A 17,936-nucleotide genomic window follows, 5' to 3' on the forward strand; every position below is an offset into this window, starting at 1 on the left:
GTGACTTATGCTGTGAGCAGGCCTAGACTAAATATAATGGTCATTGATAGGAGGCAGGGGCTGATTTCTGGCCCTCCATGTGGGGACAGGAAACTGGTTATAATAACACTCAGCAGGGAAAATGAGTGTTTGACAGCACCGAGCTCTTGGGGAAGGAAGGCCAAGCCCTGGGAGGGGGACAGCACAGTGCCAAGGGGGAGCAGGGCTGTGGGGTCCCAGCCCCAAACAGCCCCCACAGTGTGTCCTAATGCCATGTTTTCAAGAGTCCTCACCTCTGCCCATGGTTTCTACCCCTGCCCCTTAGCATAACTCATCCCAAGGGTGAACAAAGCAAAGAGGAGCGAGGAGTCCTAGCCCCAGCTGCGCCAAGCAGAAGGGAAATGGAGGAGATCAATGCTCCAGGGGCCGCAGGGTATCCTAAGGGAGGTGGCATGAGCTGCAGGATAGGAGCCCTTACTTTGGTCACTGTTGCAGCACATGGATCCCATGGGGACCCTATGGCCCAACCTCACTGTGTGGGGGTGTAGCACTGTGGCTGGGTGGGTTCTTCCCCACTGGAAGGGCAGTGCCTGGAGTGAGGCCTGAGCCCTGTCTGAAGGGCCTACACAGCCCCAGTGCTGACCCCAGTGTCTTGTCTCACCCAGCTCCCTGGGCACTGGGACCTCTTCCAAGAGACCCCAGCACACAGTCTCCATCCCCCAGCAGTCTTTGTAGACTTCTGGGGCCTCACCTGCACCACAGTGAAAGCTGCTGTGGCTGGAGGTCAGGGCTCTCATGAGGCACTGGGTGTAGATGCAGCAGGGTGCAGAGGATCGGGCAGTCCTACATGAATACTGATTTGAAGTTCGGATCTCCCTGCTCTCTGCAAACCCTACACTTGGCTCCTTGGCTGAGTCCATAGGAATCAGCATCGTTTCAACAGTTGTGACGTTTGGGAACGTTTGAGGGGGAAAATGAGAAGATCTGATGCAATGAAACCCGCAACGTGGTCCATCCCCAGGCCCTCCACACTGCAGGAGACTGCAAAATACAGGGTGAGGGGACGCTGCTAGGTGACGTCAAAGGTGATGAAGGAGCTGTCAGCTTTCTGCCCGCATCCCCCCAGCCCTGCCTCCCCCCAGGGCTGAGCTTTGCAGCGCCCCGAGGAGCGGCCGGGCCCGGCCTCGCTGATCCGCGTCACCTCGCTGAGCTCGGCCTCCAGCATGCTGACCGTGTTGGTCCCCTGGGCCACGTGCACCCTGTTGGCCGCCTTCTTGTGCAGGAGGCAGATGAAGATCTTCTTGAAGCCTTGGCGGAAGTGCTTGGAGATGAGGGCGTAGACAATGGGGTTGACGCAGGAGTTGGCGTAGGAGATGAGGTGCGAGAGGATGCGGAGCACGTACGTCGTGTGGTTGAGGGGAAAATAGCCGAACCAGACGCAGAGGATGAGCAGGTGGTGGGGCAGCCAGCAGAGGCAGAACAGGACGGCCACGATGATGATCATCCTGGTGACTTTCCTCTTGGCCTTCTTGGACTCCGACATCTCTTGGAGAGGGTCCACAGACCTCCACAGGTAGCGAATGGTCCGCGTGTAAGTGAGGCTGAGGATCAGCACCGGGATGATGTAGCTGAAGACAAAGGTGCAGAGATCCATGACTTTGCGCTGGGAGATGGCCCACACCGGGTGGCAGACGGTCAGGTTGGCCAGCTGGAACTGTTGGTAGTAGCTGAGGTAAGGGCTTGAGAAAATGAAGGAGAGTGCCCAGATGAAACAGATGGCCACCAGTGCATTCCTGGGCGTCCGCAGCTCTCGTGAGTGCAGGGGATATCGTATGGCCAAGTACCTGCGTGGGAAAGGAGACACACACAGCTGCAGCTCTGGGCAAGGCACGGAGATGAGGCTGGAAAAGGAGCTGAAGGAATGGACTTGAGCTTCCCAGGGCTATCAGCCCCACAGGTGATTCCCTGCTGTTTCTGGAGGTCTCTGCAGCACAGAGGGGTGAGGAATGGTCCTCATCCCCAAGCTTGTGCTGTCACCCTCTGCTCCTGGGGGCAGGCAGGGATGGTCCCCTACTGTCCCAGGATCCCCAGCACACATCCAGCCCTGCTTAGCTGCACTCTCCGAGGGGACTGCCCTCTCTGATCCTCTCTGGCTGCTGTGAGTCGAACTGGGAGCCCTCACAGTGCCATGGGCAGAGATAGCCCAGGGTGAGGCAACAGGCTGCTTTTCAGCAGAGGGCTTTTACACCACTGCACCCCCTGCTGAGCAGGCTGGGACAGTCGCCACAGGGGAACACCACGGGGACAGAAACCGGAGCTTATTGCTCCTAAAAGGGGAAGATGCAAAAAGCAGTGTCTGAGCTGAAACCATCCCTAAGTTTTCCCTTCCTTGTGGGCTGGGGGCTATTTAGTGAACAGCCAAAGAGCCCCAGCAAGAGCCAGTGCTGCGCAGGGACACAGCTTTGCTTCTCTCTGCTTCTCTGTCCTCTTTTCCACTGCCGGAGCCTGAGGACAAACTCTGTTCCTTCACCTTCGAGCCAGAAAGCACCAGGGGCTCCCACTCCCACCCTCCTCTGTCCTGCAGCAGGTCCCCAGCCCTCGGCACTCACCTCCCCTTGCACCCACAAGCAGGGAAATGCTCCTTGGACCCCCCCCAGCAAGCGCTCATTCCCCTGGGTGGGCTTTGCAGAGGGGATGCTGCGGTGCTCAGGATCCCCCATCCCCATTCCTACCTGTCCAGGGAGACGGTGGCCAAGGTGAAACTGCTGGCGTACATGGTGAGGTAGATGAAGAAGTGGACGGCTTTGCACAGGAAGGACCCGAACACCCATCCCTCCAGGGTGTAGATAGTGGCTTGGAAGGGGACGCAGAAGAGGATGAAGCAGAGGTCAGCCACCCCCAGGTTGAGGATGAAGAGGTTGGTGGTGTTCTTCACCTGCCCGTTGCGCAGCAGCACCGCCAGCACCAGGCAGTTGCCCACGGTGCCCACGAGGAAGATGAGGAGGTACGCCAGCGGGATGAGCACCGACTCGGGATGCCAGCCCTCATCCAAGCCCGCTGCTGACCCGTTCATGTTCAGGGGTGTACGGGGAAAGGGGAGCACAGAGAGCGCTGCAGAGTGGTGCACCAGGATGCCCGGGGTGGGGGGCACACAGAGAGCACGGGGGGTGCCCAGGGGGCCGGCAACGGGACGCTCTAGGAGGATGCAGGTGGCACGAGAGAGCTTCGCCTCTGTCTTGCTCAGGAGCCAGCAGCCACTCTGTGCTGCTCAGTGCTCACCCTCCCACCGAGGAGGAGGAGGAGGAGGGCGGCTCCGGGGCGGTGGCAGCTCCCGCCCAGCCCCTCGCTGGCTGCTCCACTGAAATGTGCACCCCCAGCCCTGCCTGCTGCCCCAGGCAGCCCTGGGAGCTGGATGTAGTGGGGCAGCAAATGCTCCTGAGTGCTGCCACCCCCTGGGAAGGGGCTAGGGGAAATGGGGCTGAGCATCCCAAAGGGAGAGCCCTGGGTGCCCAGGTTATTTTTGCAGCACAAGAGCTGGTTATTGAGAGCTGGGGCTGCAGGGGCTTCAGAATGGGAGTCCTCTCAGATTGCAGATGTGTAAATCGCTCAGCATGCAGCCAGCTCCCTGCACCAGAATACTGTCGGGATGAGTAAATGTTTCTGTGAGAATCCATTTTTCCTCCCTAGGGTGGGGGTGTAAGGTTAATACACTGCAGTAAGAACAAATCTTTCTTGTGTCTCTTCTTTTCCTGCCTGCAAAAATTGCCTGCTTTGTTTCTTCCCAGCCTTCACCAGTGGAAGTCTCCATCTGCTCAGTGCAATCAGCTCTCCAAGAACACTTCACCTTCTCCCAGGCTGCCTCTCTTTGTTTCTGTGGAGGAAAATACTGAATGTATTGATAACCCACTCTGCAGCTTCTCCACCATCTTGATGGATGCCCAGATCTAGCCCAGCCAGCAGTGCTCTGAGTCCAGGGGATGCTCACAGCCCTGAGATGCTGCTGCATGGCTTCTTCCCAAACTTTGGTGCAATTTGCAGTCTGCAGATGTCTATACAAACATCACTATCGAGAACCCACGTTCAGAAACCACAAAACAAACTCTTCCCCTAACTTGAGACGTGGCTGCATTATTTGGGCAGGATTTGGCTGGCTCAGGTTCCAACACCAAGAGGTGCAGCAGCCCGTGCTGCAGGCTTACCCGAGGCTCAGCGTAGTGTGAACGTGATGTGTTTGTGCTTTTTGAACACGGGAGCTGCAGTGCCAACCTAATCCACGCCTGTTTAAGCTGCCGTGGCTGTGCGAGGAGCAGCCGCGACTGCCTGGTTTGAGCATCGCCTTGGGACAGATTGCAAGCAGATCGTGCACAGAGATGCGGTGGAAACCAACTCAGAAACAGCTTAAAGAGCTGCAGTGGAAAGCTGCGGCAGCACGAAGAGCGCGGTTACGTGATTCCCCTTTCAGCTTTCCACTCCAGAAGGGGGAACGAGAGACGTGACATCCCCGAGACAAGGTCCCAGCTAAACCCTGCGGAGGGGCACCGAGCGAAAGCAGCTCACCGCAGCGCACCGTGCTGCTGCTGTGCGGATGGAGCAGAAACCTGGACGGCATCGCCCCACGATGGGGCACCATGCGTGTGCGTGGGTATGGGGCGGGGACTGGGGGCTGTGGAGGGACCCCACGCAGGAGGAGCCGCTCCCATCGCTCCCCGCGGCGCTCTGGGCCACGGCGCATGCGCGCAGCTCCACCGCCCCGGCCCACGATGCACCGCGCCGAGCGCGGCCCTCGCGCAAAATGGCGGCGGAGCGGCACGGCGGGAGAGGCGGGGCGGAGGAGAACAAGGAGAACAAGGAGAACGAGCGGCCGGCGGGGACGCGGGACGGCGGCCTCAGCGACAGCCTGGGCTTGGAGAGCATCCTGCGGAGCGGCGGGGGGAGGCGGCGCGGGCGGAGGGACGAGGCGGGCCCGGCCCCGCCGGGCGGTGCGGACGTGGCGGTGCCGGGCCGGGCCTGGGCGCTGCTTTGTGGGCCTCCTCGTGGGGAGGGCAGCGCGGGTATTAGGACGTGTGTGGCTGCAGAGCGGGAGGCGGGCCGAGCTGCTGCCCTGGTAGCATGCCTTCAGGATCTCAGAGCTCGTCTGTTTGCAACCCTTTGGCTGTGGGCACAGCCACGTCCCACTAGAGCCCGTTGCTCGCAGCCCCATGCGGCTGGTCCTTAAATGCTTCCAGGGAGGGAGCGTTCACAACCTCGCTGGGCAGCCGCACTCACAGTAGAGAATTTCTCCGGTGCTACATCTGAGGCAGACAGCAGGAGTGAGGAACGCGTGTTGTCCAAAGCACTGCAGTCTGACCTGCTTACTAATGCTGGTTTTCAGTGCTTAAACAACGGAGTCTTCTCACAGGCAGCAGTGATTCTGCACAGCCCTGCATCTTTTCCTGAGGGATGGGACGTTTAAGGGCAGGAAGGCTGCTCGGCTCCAGTTGAGTGAGTGTAACTGTGTCATGGGTAAGATGGGAGGTGGTGCAGTGTATCTAGGGCAGTCAGTTATATTAGCCATGGTGCTTCTGCTGGTTAGGCTGTGTAGCTGGGAACAAGGTGTGCCAGCAGCAGCCCTCTTGTGGTCCTCCATAAACAGAGGTGCTTACAAAATGTGTTAGTCCTGCCATGATAAAGCTCCAGATGAGCATGGGGATGGTTCTTGTAGTCACTTCTTACAACTGTGGGTCTCTGTGAGGCTTTTGGGTGCTCTTCACAAGGTTTTGTTGAGAGAGTGCTTGCTTAGTGGAACTCGTAGAGTTTCCTTTTGGGATAGATTGTAGAACAGATGGCGCACTGCACTGTCAGTCTCCCTTAACACAAACCCCAGTCCTTCAGATTGTGAAGGAATCCCAGCAGCAGCACGGTTTACGGCATGGGGACTTCCAGAGGTACAGGTCAGTAAGCAGTGTGGATGCCTTGGAATTGCTATCTGTCACACAGCTGCTGTGACTTGGCTTGCTTTATCAGCACAAGCACATTTAAAAGGTAAACCTACTGTAGCCATCAACAAAATCAGTCTGCCAAGGTAATGCCTCTTGACAGATGCCTTCATGGTTTTTTTTCTAATTGAGCCTAGTATGTTACGACTGTTCCATTGAGGAGTATGTAAATTGCCTCTTGTTTTAGAGCTGCCTTTTAAAGCTGCTTGTTTTTTAAACCTGTTTTAGAACTGCTTGTTAAATCCTCAGCGTGCTCTTACAGAACTGAGTTTTCAATGAATGAGCATAAAGAAATCAGACAGTAGGGAGAGCACGTTTCGGATTTTTCAAGTTCAGGGCTAACTGCATGACTTCCTACCTTTGTTTTGTTTATTAACCACTGGTTTACAGTTAGCTACTCAAGTACCTCTCATCTTATGCTGAATATGGAGTTCTTAGTAGTGAAAGCATTGCCTGTCACAGCCTTCAGTGGTGGCTTTCCTTTTCTGCTTGGAGAGATCAATAACCACGTGCTCAGCTGTCTTGTGGCCAGGCTGACAATCCTCTTCTTTCCCTTAGGGGCTATTGCTCCCGAAGGCTGAGGCGGCTCCGGAAAACTCTCAACTTCAAGATGGGGAACAGGCACAAGTTCACTGGGAAGAAGGTAACAGAAGAGATTCTCTCAGACAACAGGTATGGCTGCTGGCTGCAATCGTGTGTTAGTGAACGGTTGCTGTCTTTCTAGTGATGTATTTTCACGTGAGTGTAGAGGAAAATGGTTCTGTGTGATATACTTAGACATATTTCTCTGAAGGCAGTTGTGCTGTTGATATTACCAAAAGATGAAAGCACAGGCTGCTGTGCAGGGAAAAGGAACTGCTCGTGTACTGCTTTCATCTTGTGTGTGAGTGGGGGAAGGCGTAGCGATAGTCGGTCTCTTTTTTTACCTTACAGTCATTGTAGTGGGTTCTTTTCATGGTCAGTAAAGATTACCTGGGTGTTGAAGAGGAAATGCTTATTCAAACATGCTGTGAGGGAGATGTATGAATGCTGATAATTCCTGTGCTGCAGCCAGCAAGAACGTGACTGGAGATATAATCTGTTCCACTGGAACAAGAACACCAGCTTGCCAGTTTTCTGTAGACTTTCAAAATCTGGCAGAATGTTGTTTGATATGTGGGAATAGCCAGGGGCCTGGGCTCGTTTCCCAGCCTCTAGAAACACTTGAAATGAATGCTTTGTTGTCTTTCCTTGGTGGTGGTAAGTCAGACACATTGCAGTGTTAATTGTGAGGCTCACAGATGTGTTTACTCATTTTGAGCCGGTTTGAAAAGCGGCCTGAAATCATAGAACAGCCTGGGTTGAGAAGGACCTCAAAGATCATCGAGTTTCAACCCTCCTGCTGCAGGCAGGGTCACCAGCCACTAGGACTGCCCAGAGCCACACCCAGCCTTGCCTTGAGCCCCTCCAGGGATGGGGCATCCACAGCCTCTCTGGGCAGCCTGTTCCAGGGGGTCACCACCCTCTGAGTGGAAAACTTCCCCCTCATGTCCAACGTCCAACCTCAGTCTGCCCTGCCATTTAAAACCATTCCCCCTTGTCCTATCACCATCAACCCACGTAAGCAGTCGCTCAAGGTCCCTTTTTTCTTAGCAACGTTTGCGGTGCTGGTTGAATTGTGATATGGCAGTGCTTGCTTAAACGTCATCACTTTCCCATGAATCCCCCTCTCTCTGCAGGTATTTGCTGCTGATTCTGATGGATGCAGAGAGAGCTTGGAGTTACGCCATGCAGCTCAAGCAGGAAGCAAACACAGAGCCTCGCAAACGATTCCACTTGCTGTCTCGCCTCCGCAAGGCTGTGAAGCATGCTGAGGAGCTGGAGAGGCTGTGTGAAAGTAACAGGGTGGATGCCAAAACAAAGCTGGAAGCTCAGGTATCCACTGATATTTTGGTCTTGTTTTACAGCTAAAACTGATGAGGGAACTTCTTGATTTTAGGTGGTTATGCTCAGCCAGCAGCTGGTGGTCTAGTTGAGCTGGATGGTGTCTCCGTGCTTGGATTCACTGGTTATTGCAGAAACAACAGTGGCAGCAGCCAGGCTGAGGGTCTAGTGGTTAAAGTTGTTCATATGTATCAAGTTATTGTCCTTACCTTAAAAATTAAAAATTGGTAGGGAATAAATGGGTGCAACACAGCTCCATAAACTATACTTACCTGTTATCTGCTTCTTTGATGTCCCAGAGTAGACACCAAGAATATAAGCCTTGCAGCTCCAGTTCCTGCAACACAGAAAGCAGCTGTGCTGTGGGCATAGGCTCTGTGAGTAAGGGTTGCAGTGGTACTCAGCTAAATGGTTGTTTTGTAGTTTGCTCTTGGGAAAAAAAAAGTCTTGTGACATTTGTGATTGATTACATAACAATCAAGAAACATGTTTTCTTCCATCTCCTTAAATGTCAGTTTAACAAAACAACAAAAAACCCTTAAGCATTAATGTGTAATTTAAGTCAATTAGTTTCTATGGGAATACAAGACAAAAAGGGCAAGGGATAATCCCTTACTGTAGCTGTCACAGCAGCCTTCGTGCTGAAGGTCCTACAGCCCAGGCTGTCGGTCTTGGGAGGGTTAACTTGCCTACCCTTGTGCTGTCTGCAGGCGTACATGGCTTACCTCACAGGGATGCTTCGTTTTGAACACCAGGAGTGGAAGGCAGCAATGGAGGCTTTCAACAAATGCAAGTGAGTTCCCTCACTTTGTTTAGTGAACAGCATGGGGATAAGCCTAGTGGGTTATGTGCTGTGTGTGCAGTAGCTGTGAGGTAACTGCATTTAACCAGGAGGTACCACTGAAGAAGTAGCATTCTCCAGGTCGTGGACATAGACTCTTGAAGATGGCATCTCACAAAGCACATATTGCAGTGTTAATGTGTGTCCTTTCTGGTAGGACCATCTATGAGAAGCTGGCCAATGCTTTTACAGAAGAGCAAGCTGTGCTGTACAACCAGCGTGTGGAGGAGATCTCTCCCAACATCCGTTACTGTGCCTATAATATTGGTAAGGAAAGTGGGGTGCATCATCTCCAGGCACAAACAGGCTTGCTCATGAAATGGGAGTATTGACTTGGCATGTAAGTACTGGCCTAAGTGATGTAGGAGCAAGCCTATAGATAGAGATATATACGTGTAGGCTATATATAGGCTGTATAATTTGTCCTAGGTCAGTTTAACCGTGGAGAAAGATGTTAATTTTGCAACAGTGTTTTGTTTTTTAAAGACATATTAATTTGCAGTAGTTTGCATATGAAGTCAGAATAAAATTATACGTGTATCCTCCTTGACCACAGATCTCCAGTTCTCTAGTGTAAAATGTGTTGGTTATCTTCATTAAAACCATTTCTGAATTCAGATGAAATACAGTCTTGGTTTGTTGGTTCTTGCAGGTGACCAGTCAGCTATGAATGAGCTGATGCAGATGAGGCTGAGGTCTGGAGGCACTGAAGGTCTTCTTGCAGAAAAACTGGAGGTAACATTCGGAGTATTTGAACCTGAAGCATGCAAATATCACTTCTTGGAGCATAGATATTGCTGCAGAACACCACTCAGGAGGCAGTACATATCAGAAGAGTGTGAATGAGCTCATCTGTGGGAAACCACACTGCTGTAGGGGAGGGGGGAAATACCTTTCAATTTCACTTGAATTATGGATTCTTCAGGTTTGTATTCTTTAAGTTTGGACTCGTAATTTCAGTCCATTCTCCACAGGCACTGATTACCCAAACTCGAGCAAAGCAGGCTGCCACAATGAGTGAAGTGGAGTGGAGAGGAAGAACTGTTCCTGTGAAGATTGACAAAGTGAGGATCTTCTTACTGGGTCTGGCAGACAATGAAGCTGCTATTGTCCAGGTAACTCAGGAGCCATCTCCACTTCTACTTTGTCCTCTTTACTTTCAGCCTGTGAGATAAAGCTTGATGCCTGGGCTAAAAGCTTTTAAATAACCTTTTCTCAAACTTGTGGTCAGAAAGCTAAAATTAAAAGGGGGGTGGAAGTATGTTTCTCAACTGCTCCAGCTCAAGAGCAAGCAGAAGAAAATGTTCTGCAAAGATCACCTCTTTCCAGCAATGGAAAGCAGTTCTGCCAGCTGCTTCTGCTGCTGCTTCTCCTGGCAGATGTAGGTTTGGAACATTCTCTTGTTGACATAAGCAAATCTTCCAAAGCAGGAAGATGATAGGTAAATGTCAGGATGTAAGTTCATCTCAAATGTAACCCTTCCAGTGGCACACAGCTTGCATGCTTTTAATACTGCAGCCAGTGTTTTCCTGTGGTGCCCAGATGGTGTGTGCTGAGTACAGCATCCTGGAAGAGGCAGTTCAAAGGTCCTTAGCAGCAGGTGCTGCCACTGATGATGGGCTTTTTGGAGCAGCAAAAAACTGCTCATCAACGGGGGAAAAAATGAGGAAAAACACCAATTTAAGTGATTAAAATGAAGATCTTAACAGAAGTATACAGCAGGACAGGAGCAGGACAGTATTAAGAAGACAGACTAGTAGGGTAAGTAGGGTAGGGCTGGGTAGGAAATATTTAATGTTAACTGGTTTTGCCAGAGTAGAATGGATCCAGTGTTGCTGAGTTTTGTTTTCTAATAGGTAGTACATTGGGATGGCCAGCAGGTGGAAGTGCAGCTTAGAGTTCAGTGTTTCCTCCTTTAATTTCCATCTCCTGCTCTCACAGGATGGGTCTTTTCAGTTTAGTTGCCCTCTTTGTTCCTCAAGCCAGTGGCAGAACAGTGATCTGAAGTTTTTAGTCTTGCTCTGTGGTCTTTGGAAGCTCTGTGTAAACAGGAGTTGTGTCATCACAACGAGTAGTGCTGAGAGCTGAACACACAGGTCAGTATTTACATTACCAGAGGGCAGGAGCTTGGTTGTTCTGCAGTCAGTGGGTCAGCTGTGATGGACAGCCCAGCTTCACCTCAGTGAATTGTGATGCTGGGATCTTTGGCACCTTTCATCTCAGAGGAGTAGGCAGAAACCATCATGTATCAACAGCATTCTTTAGGGCTTGTTTAGAAACAAACACAAATGCATGTGCTTTGAATAAAGGTGGAGGTTCTCAGCCTTCAGTGTCTTGTTAGCAACTGGAAAAACAACAAAAAAGGCAAACTGAAATACAGATCCAAGATTAAAATCATGTATGTTGTCCTTTTTGTAGACTTGAATGCGTGACTTCAAGGGCCTCATTGGTTCTGCCTAAGCAGGTGCACTTGTTTCTCAGTTTTGTGGCCTGCTATCTTGCAAATCAGAGCATGAACACATTTACACTCACAATCTGCTTAACCTTAGGAATTTTTGCTTAGAAATGAAAGCCTTTGTTTCAGTGCATGGCCCAGCCCTCCCTGTTTGTGCTTGACTGATGGTCTCGCTATGTCTGTTTTCATTTTTGTGTGTGCAGTGAAATGGACACATTCTGCTGGGTGAGGCTGAGAATGCTGCCAGACTTGTCTCTGGTTATTCTCACTAGTTGATCCTACCTGAAAAATTCCTGCAGCAAACACAAGCACACACACAGAAATCAACTCAAACCCACCCCCCCACACACACCTTCATTTTAGGTCAAGGTACTTGAGGCTTTGTGAGGCAGGAAAAATAGTCCTTCATGGGTTTCCCTACAAGAGGAGAGGCTTTGAATGGTAATTCTCAGCAGTTTTTCACAGAAACTTAAGCTTTGAAAGGATGGGACTGTGGAGCTCATCTGAAGGTAATAAAGGTGGGATGTGGAGCTCTTCTGAAGGTAGTACGGGTGGAGACATTTTTAGGCAGTTGCTTTTATTTATTTTTGGCCAATTTCACATTTGTTGCATTAAATTTTGCTCTTTCCAGATTAACCATTCCTTCAGTTGCTGAGGTTGGGATTTGTTTCTGGTCTGAGTTAGTGAGAGTGCTTTTGTGTGCACTGTTTCATTGGGCATGCCAGTCCATTAGGCAGGAGTCAGGCCTCACCTTGGGTTTTTGTGATGGTAGTTTATTGTTGTTTTGGGGTTTTTTTGTTTTTTTTTTTTCCAAAGATGTTTCCAGATTTTGTTTCTGGGGGCAGGAGGCCAAAAACTTCATGTTCTGATCAAATTTGTAGTGACAGCAGAGAATGACTAACGACTCACTCACTCATGCTGCTGAAATACAGGATTGCTTAAAAAAAAAATGCTTCATACCAGCTAATTATTGCCCCTGAGCATCACTCAAGTGGGAGTGAAGAAAAGATAGTCATCTACGTGTTCTTACCACAAGAGAAAAGCTAAATCAGCATAACGAGCAATCTGCATTGGTGGTTTGCCAGGTCAGTAATGCTCAGCTCTTTTTCTGCTGTTGGGCCTTTCCCACAGTGCAGTCCCAACCTCAGCAGTTCTCAGAGGAGCTGTGGGCTGCTGGGATGGCAGCAGCTGCAGGACGGGGTGAGGAGGGCTGGGCTGTGGAGTGCTGGGGAGCTCTCAGCACTGACCACGTCCTCTACAGCTTCTTGTCCCAGTTCTGGCAGTTGGTCCCCTGAAGTGTGTTACAGACACACACAGGTTAGAGCTGTGTCTAGCCACAGGTGTTAAAGCCATAGTGTGGTTTAATTTCCTCTGTTAATTTCCTCTGTATTAGGGGATTCAAGATAGAAAAGTGTCTGATAGATGTCTTGATTTTGCTTTTCTCTTAGGCAGAAAATGAGGAGACGAGGGAACGTTTGTTTGAGTCTTTGCTCAGTGAGTGCAGAGATGCCATTCAGGCTGTTCGGGAAGACCTGAAACCAGACCAGGTAAACACCAAGCATCACCTGTTCTGCTTTTAACTTTCCTAATATACCTTTTAATATAATTATAGTTGTGCTTTGGGACTGATTCTCTATTGCCTGACTTGTTTAACAGCAAGAAAGCTTTTGGTTTTCTTTAATACAAATTTCCAAAGTAGTTTACCACCTCCAATCTGATTATGTTCAGAGTTGGTAAGTGTGAATGACAGTGTAGAAGCCCAGAGTTGATATGGCTTTGTAATTTACCTGACCCTTGAGTTATTCTGATGTTTTCTTCTGCCAGCAACCTGTATAAGTGTGTCATGCAGTATTTTATCCCCAATTTCTACAGAAGCAACGGGAACACTCTCTGGAAAGTGATTCTGGGAAGGTGTCCAACATACAGTACTTACACAGGTAATGGGCAAACATTGCTGCCTGTGCTAGCGTGAAGAAATCACTCTTAAGTCAACACTTTATTTCTGTTTGTTTTGTTTTATGAGTTTTTTGTCTCAGACCTCTCAGGTCTCAAAGGATGACTGTACAGATAAGGATCTGATTCATGTGGCTTTGAAAGTATTTTCCTTAAGACTTTCATGTTGACCTTTCAGATGTTTTTCCTCCTACTAGTATCAGCTTGGATGGGGGGGGAGGAGTCTTTTTCAGAACAAAGTGATGCCTGAGCAGTCCTGGCAGTCTGCTGACCAGATATCTTTGCAGTTATTTGACTTACATCAAGTTGTCCACTGCCATCAAGCGCAATGAGAGCATGGCCAAGTCTCTGCAGAAGGCACTGCTGCAGCAGCAGCGTTCAGAAGAGGATGGCAAACGCACAGCACGGCCTCAGGACCTGATCCGCCTTTATGATATCATTCTGCAGGTACATAGGGAGCACGTTCCCTTGGATTTACACCCCAGTGCAATTTTTCAGCAGTTTTTCTGGCTGTTTTATACAGCATCCAGTAGCCTGCCTTAGCTCCTGCTGGCTGGAGAAAGTGGCAGCTAAAAAAGGCCAGTACTTGTTCTTCGTGAGCAGTTTCTCAATTTCTCACATGCATTTTCAATTAACTGTGGGAGTCTGTGGCTTGAGCAGTTATGAATGGGAAAGGAGCTGTCTTAGGAAAGAATTACTTCATGTGAAATCTTAGAAGTCTTTGTCCTGATTCCTATTTGTGTCAGGAAATCAGTCCTGAGGGCAAACTTGTCCGTGTTTCAGTATGCTGATCTGGAAAAGGACACTCTCTGATAATTAGAAAACTGGAAACTATTTTCATGGGAGTGTACTGTTGACTATTAAAGGGAGCAGCTTTCCAGATTCCAGAGGAAAACAACGCCTGCCTGAATTTCTGACTCTGTTTTGCACAGAACCTTGTGGAACTGACACAGCTTCCTGGGCTGGAAGAGGACAAGAATTTCCAGAAAGAGATTGGATTGAAGACACTTGTGTACAAGGCTTACAGGTGAGTGAGAAGCAGCCAGGTGTCCTCTAGGAGGCATTACATATTCAGAGGTTGTTATCCCAGGGCTTTATGCACATTACAGGGCTCTGATGTAGTTTCTTCTGCCCTTTTGTGAAATGAAGAGTGGTTGCTAAGGGGAAGCTGGCCAGACATGCTTCATGTGCTCTGTTATCAGTCATTTGAGTTGTAAAAAGTGTGCATAACAAATATGGTCATGTCAGGGATCCACTGTTTACTGTTGCAGGTGTTTCTTCATTGCTCAGTCCTATGTACTGGTCAAGAAGTGGAGTGAAGCTCTGGTTTTGTATGAGAGAGTGCTGAAATACGCTGGCCAAGTTCAGTCAGGAGCTGGAGCTTTTACAAACAGCTTGAAGGTAGGAACCCAGACCTGTGTGCACAGTGGAGCTGAGCTTAATGAGAAAGCCTTGGCCTAGTATTTATTGTCAATTAGAGAGCAGGCCATTAAAATTCAAAGCTGATCTTAAAGTAGAAAAAATAATAATACGGGTATGACTTCTTGACCTATTAAATGAGACTTTCTAGTGACGTGGAGATGTTTTGATGGGCCGTGTGCTTTGGAGGAGAGGTGGCCTTGCTGTAAGGCTTGTCCATGTTTTCTGTCATGCTACGTGTGCAGGGCCATAGGGGCTGTCCTGGAGCTTGTCCTCTTCTGGAAAGGCTTATTAGCTCTAGCACTTAATCTTTTAGTTCTTTGTCACATTTTACTCTTGCCCTAACTCTTAAACTCTGGCACGTTTCAGGCTCTCACATAATTTTCTTTCATGCCCTAGGAGCTGCCTGATGTTCAGGATCTGATCACTCAAGTCAATGCAGAGAAATACTCCTTGCAAGCAGCTGCTATATTAGGTGAGTTCTGGAATTACACTAGAGGTGCAGCTCTCTTGAATAATACCCCAGCAGCTATTTAATTTATTTCATTTCTGAAGTTCCAAACGTTTTTCCACATAAACTCTGACTTATTGGAGGCTCCTGAAAGTTGTTTCTTTCCAGTTCTAGCTTTGTCAATCTGTTTGTACTGCAGCTAGGCAGCCGTTGGCTCGACACTTGGCATCTTGCTCCCTGCCTAGAGTTGCAAATGTACTTCCTCAGGACATGCATCTGTTTTGGTAACCTGCTCAGAATTCTTTGTTGGGTGTTGAATTTTCCTCCTGCAAACAAATTGGATTCAGTGTGTACCACTTCCTTGGCAATAGCACTAGCTCTTACTGACCGTACCTACCTTATATTTGCCTATCTGGAAAAAATTGCTTAAAGGGGGGAGAGAGAGGTGTTGTTCTGCTCTTTATCAGGGTGGACCAGGTTAGGGGAGCTTTAGGGGCATGGATGAACTTTGTGACTTCTGCTGCTGGTTTGGCAGGGCCTGCTGCAGGAAGAGGGTGAGTGGTGGATTGCCTTCTTTTGTCTTCTGTTGCCTTGGTGTTGTCATCCCATCTTCTCTGTGCTTAACTCAAATCAATGCTTCTTTCAGGAGCTTCTGCAGCCGTGACATGGAGAAGATCTCCATCACTGGGGAGCTGTGGTGACTGTTACTCTAATCTTCGTGGTTCTCTCTGTATAGAAAGCAAGTTGCCTGTACCACAAATGTTGTTTTATGCATCCCAGAAAGGAAGGTTCATAGCTCAGTGCAGGGAGCAGCTAACTCCTACCTTGCACCAAGATCTGGTCTATTATTCTTACCACCTTTTCTTTAATTTTGCAGATGCAAATGATAATCATGAGACTGAGTCTCCATCTCAGGTTAAGGATGGCAAGGTAGGAGCTAAGAGTTTTGTCAAATTAAAGAAGTGTTCTTTAATGAATATTGCTTGAAACCTGTTACCTGAGTGTCTCTTACAGCTCAAGAAATGTCAGGTTAATTGGAGTTCTGCCCTGACTAGCATAGGTGGGAGATTTTAGTAGTCGTGTTTTCCTTCTGCGAGTGCTGGCAGGGTGGAGTTCCTCGAGTTGGAACTGAACTTACTGCTTGCAGCTTCCTACGTGCTGGTTTTTGTTGCTGCTTGGTTAGTTTTCTCCCTGTGTTTGAGAAGGTTATCTAGAGTAAGGCTGCTACCAGGCTTTGAGAGGGGACCAGAGCGTTCCCCGGGGCCCAGGGTGTCACACGTGGGATTTTCAGCTCTTGTCCCCTCAGTGCTGTTAGTTCCTCTTTGCCTGATGGGCCTGCTGGCTGTGGTTTGCCATGTGTTTAACCTGCATGTTCTGCATCGCTCTCTTTCAGCCCCTCTCAGAACGGTTTGAGACCTTCTGTCTGGATCCTTCTCTGGTCAGCAAGCAAGTCAGCCTCGTGCACTTCCCTCCGGGCTTCCAGCCCATCCCATGCAAACCCTTGTTCTTCGACCTGGCCCTTAATCACGTTGCTTTCCCACCTCTGGAGGACAAGGTGGAGCAGAAGGCCAAGAGTGGCCTCACGGGATACATAAAGGGCATCTTTGGATTCAAAAGTTAACCAGGACCCCTCTGAGGAACAGAGGTTTTATTCTGTATTAAAGGAAAAGCTCCAAGAGGCTCTAGGACATAGGTATCAGCACCTGAAAGCAGCAGTGGGAGCCTTGACCATCTTCTTCCCTGCGTTGTGTGTGTGTGTCTGTGCACTTACATCCTCTCCTGGTGTATTAAAGACAAGCAATCCACCCAGAAACTTAAGTACACTATAAATAGTTGAAAATAGTTTGGAGCACAGAAAAAATCCACTCTGCTTGGAAGAGCTGGAGAGGAGGCAAAACCAAAAGAGCAAAGTGAGGCTGCTTACACAGAGCACGAGGGAAAGCAGCCAGGGGGGCTTCTCCTAAACCTTGTTTGAAAATGGGACATCCAGAAATCACACAGCAGAGCCTCTTAGCACTAAAGATAGCAGTTCCCCTGCTTGTGCCTGGCGGCGGAGCTGGTGCTCGGACTGTTCTTCATTGATACAGTGTAAAACCTGTTCCTGCAGGGTTTCCTTGGGCGGCTTGGGGGTGGCTGGAGTTAGCTGCTTGATCTTCGTGGGGAGTTGTGGCTGTGGGTGTGGGGTGATCCGTGATCTGAAGGTGATTTGTGGGGCTCATCCGTGGAGCACTGCGTTGCTCCGCGCTGCTGCAGGCGGTGTTTGCAGGGCAGCCAGGCACTGCGTTCACGAACGGGGGAGGGGGAGAAAGAAAAAGCACACGGGCACGACGGTTCCTAAATAAAGAGCTCGGAGGTTTTCCTCGGCCACGTTTGGGTTGTGCTGCCTGCTGCTGGCAGGGAGGCCCCGCCGTGCTCTGCTGGTCCCCCACGCGGGACACGGTGACTGCGGGTGGGCGTGGAGCCGGTGGGATGTGTGAGTGGGGGAAATGGTTCATGTAGGGCTGTGCCCCGAGGGACGGAGGGGCGGGGAGTCCCCGCTCTGCGAGGGCAGGAGCTGCTCTGCCCGGCGCACGGTGCTCGGCTCGGGGTGGGTCCGCGTGGAGGAGCGGTCCCGGGTGGATGGGCTGCGTTACTGCGCGTTGGGAACGGCGGAGGTCGGTTTGCTTATCGTAGAAGCAGATAAGAGGAGGCGGCTCTTCCCGCTCGGAGCAGGGAAAGATGCCGAGGTCCCGGCTCCCCAAGGAGGAAATAGGGACCCCCCCTCCCCCCCTCTTCGGGCCGCTCTGCGCTTCCCAGCCCGGCGCAGTCCCCCGGGGGGGCCGTCCCTAACGCAGCATCGCCGCAGAGCTCCGCTCAGAGCTTACAGCCCGACCCGGGAGCGCAGCTCCTCGCTCGGCCCCGTTTCCTTTTGGGATCCGTGCTGTCCCCCCCACGCAGCGC

The 17,936-nt window shown here is 50.4% G+C and overlaps 2 protein-coding genes across 2 annotated transcripts; one reads left to right on the plus strand and one right to left on the minus strand.

Moving 5' to 3' along the window:
- Nucleotides 1-1,048: 1,048 nt before the first annotated feature.
- Nucleotides 1,049-3,095, minus strand: GALR2 (galanin receptor 2). The gene is made up of 2 exons (XM_065735606.1): nt 2,712-3,095; nt 1,049-1,823 (listed from the first exon to the last, which is right to left on the minus strand). Exons 1-2 carry the CDS (start codon nt 3,050-3,052, stop codon nt 1,049-1,051), a joined length of 1,116 nt encoding a protein of 371 aa, XP_065591678.1. The 5' UTR covers nt 3,053-3,095.
- A 1,637-nt stretch (nt 3,096-4,732) lies between these two features.
- SRP68 (signal recognition particle 68) lies at nt 4,733-16,952 on the plus strand. Its single transcript, XM_065735213.1, has 16 exons — nt 4,733-4,889; nt 5,843-5,909; nt 6,513-6,626; nt 7,673-7,868; nt 8,588-8,670; nt 8,876-8,985; nt 9,371-9,453; nt 9,693-9,833; nt 12,622-12,720; nt 13,046-13,110; nt 13,414-13,573; nt 14,059-14,153; nt 14,398-14,527; nt 14,945-15,020; nt 15,874-15,926; nt 16,390-16,952. The coding sequence occupies exons 1-16, from the start codon at nt 4,772-4,774 to the stop codon at nt 16,615-16,617; spliced, it is 1,818 nt and encodes a 605-aa protein (XP_065591285.1). The 5' UTR covers nt 4,733-4,771; the 3' UTR covers nt 16,618-16,952.
- Nucleotides 16,953-17,936: the final 984 nt, after the last annotated feature.

The sequence above is a fragment of the Cyrtonyx montezumae genome, unplaced genomic scaffold (genome assembly GCF_038088225.1).
Source record: "Cyrtonyx montezumae isolate F1298 unplaced genomic scaffold, pur_monq_1.0 scaffold_19, whole genome shotgun sequence".
In the NCBI taxonomy this organism is placed as follows: Eukaryota; Metazoa; Chordata; class Aves; order Galliformes; family Odontophoridae; genus Cyrtonyx; species Cyrtonyx montezumae.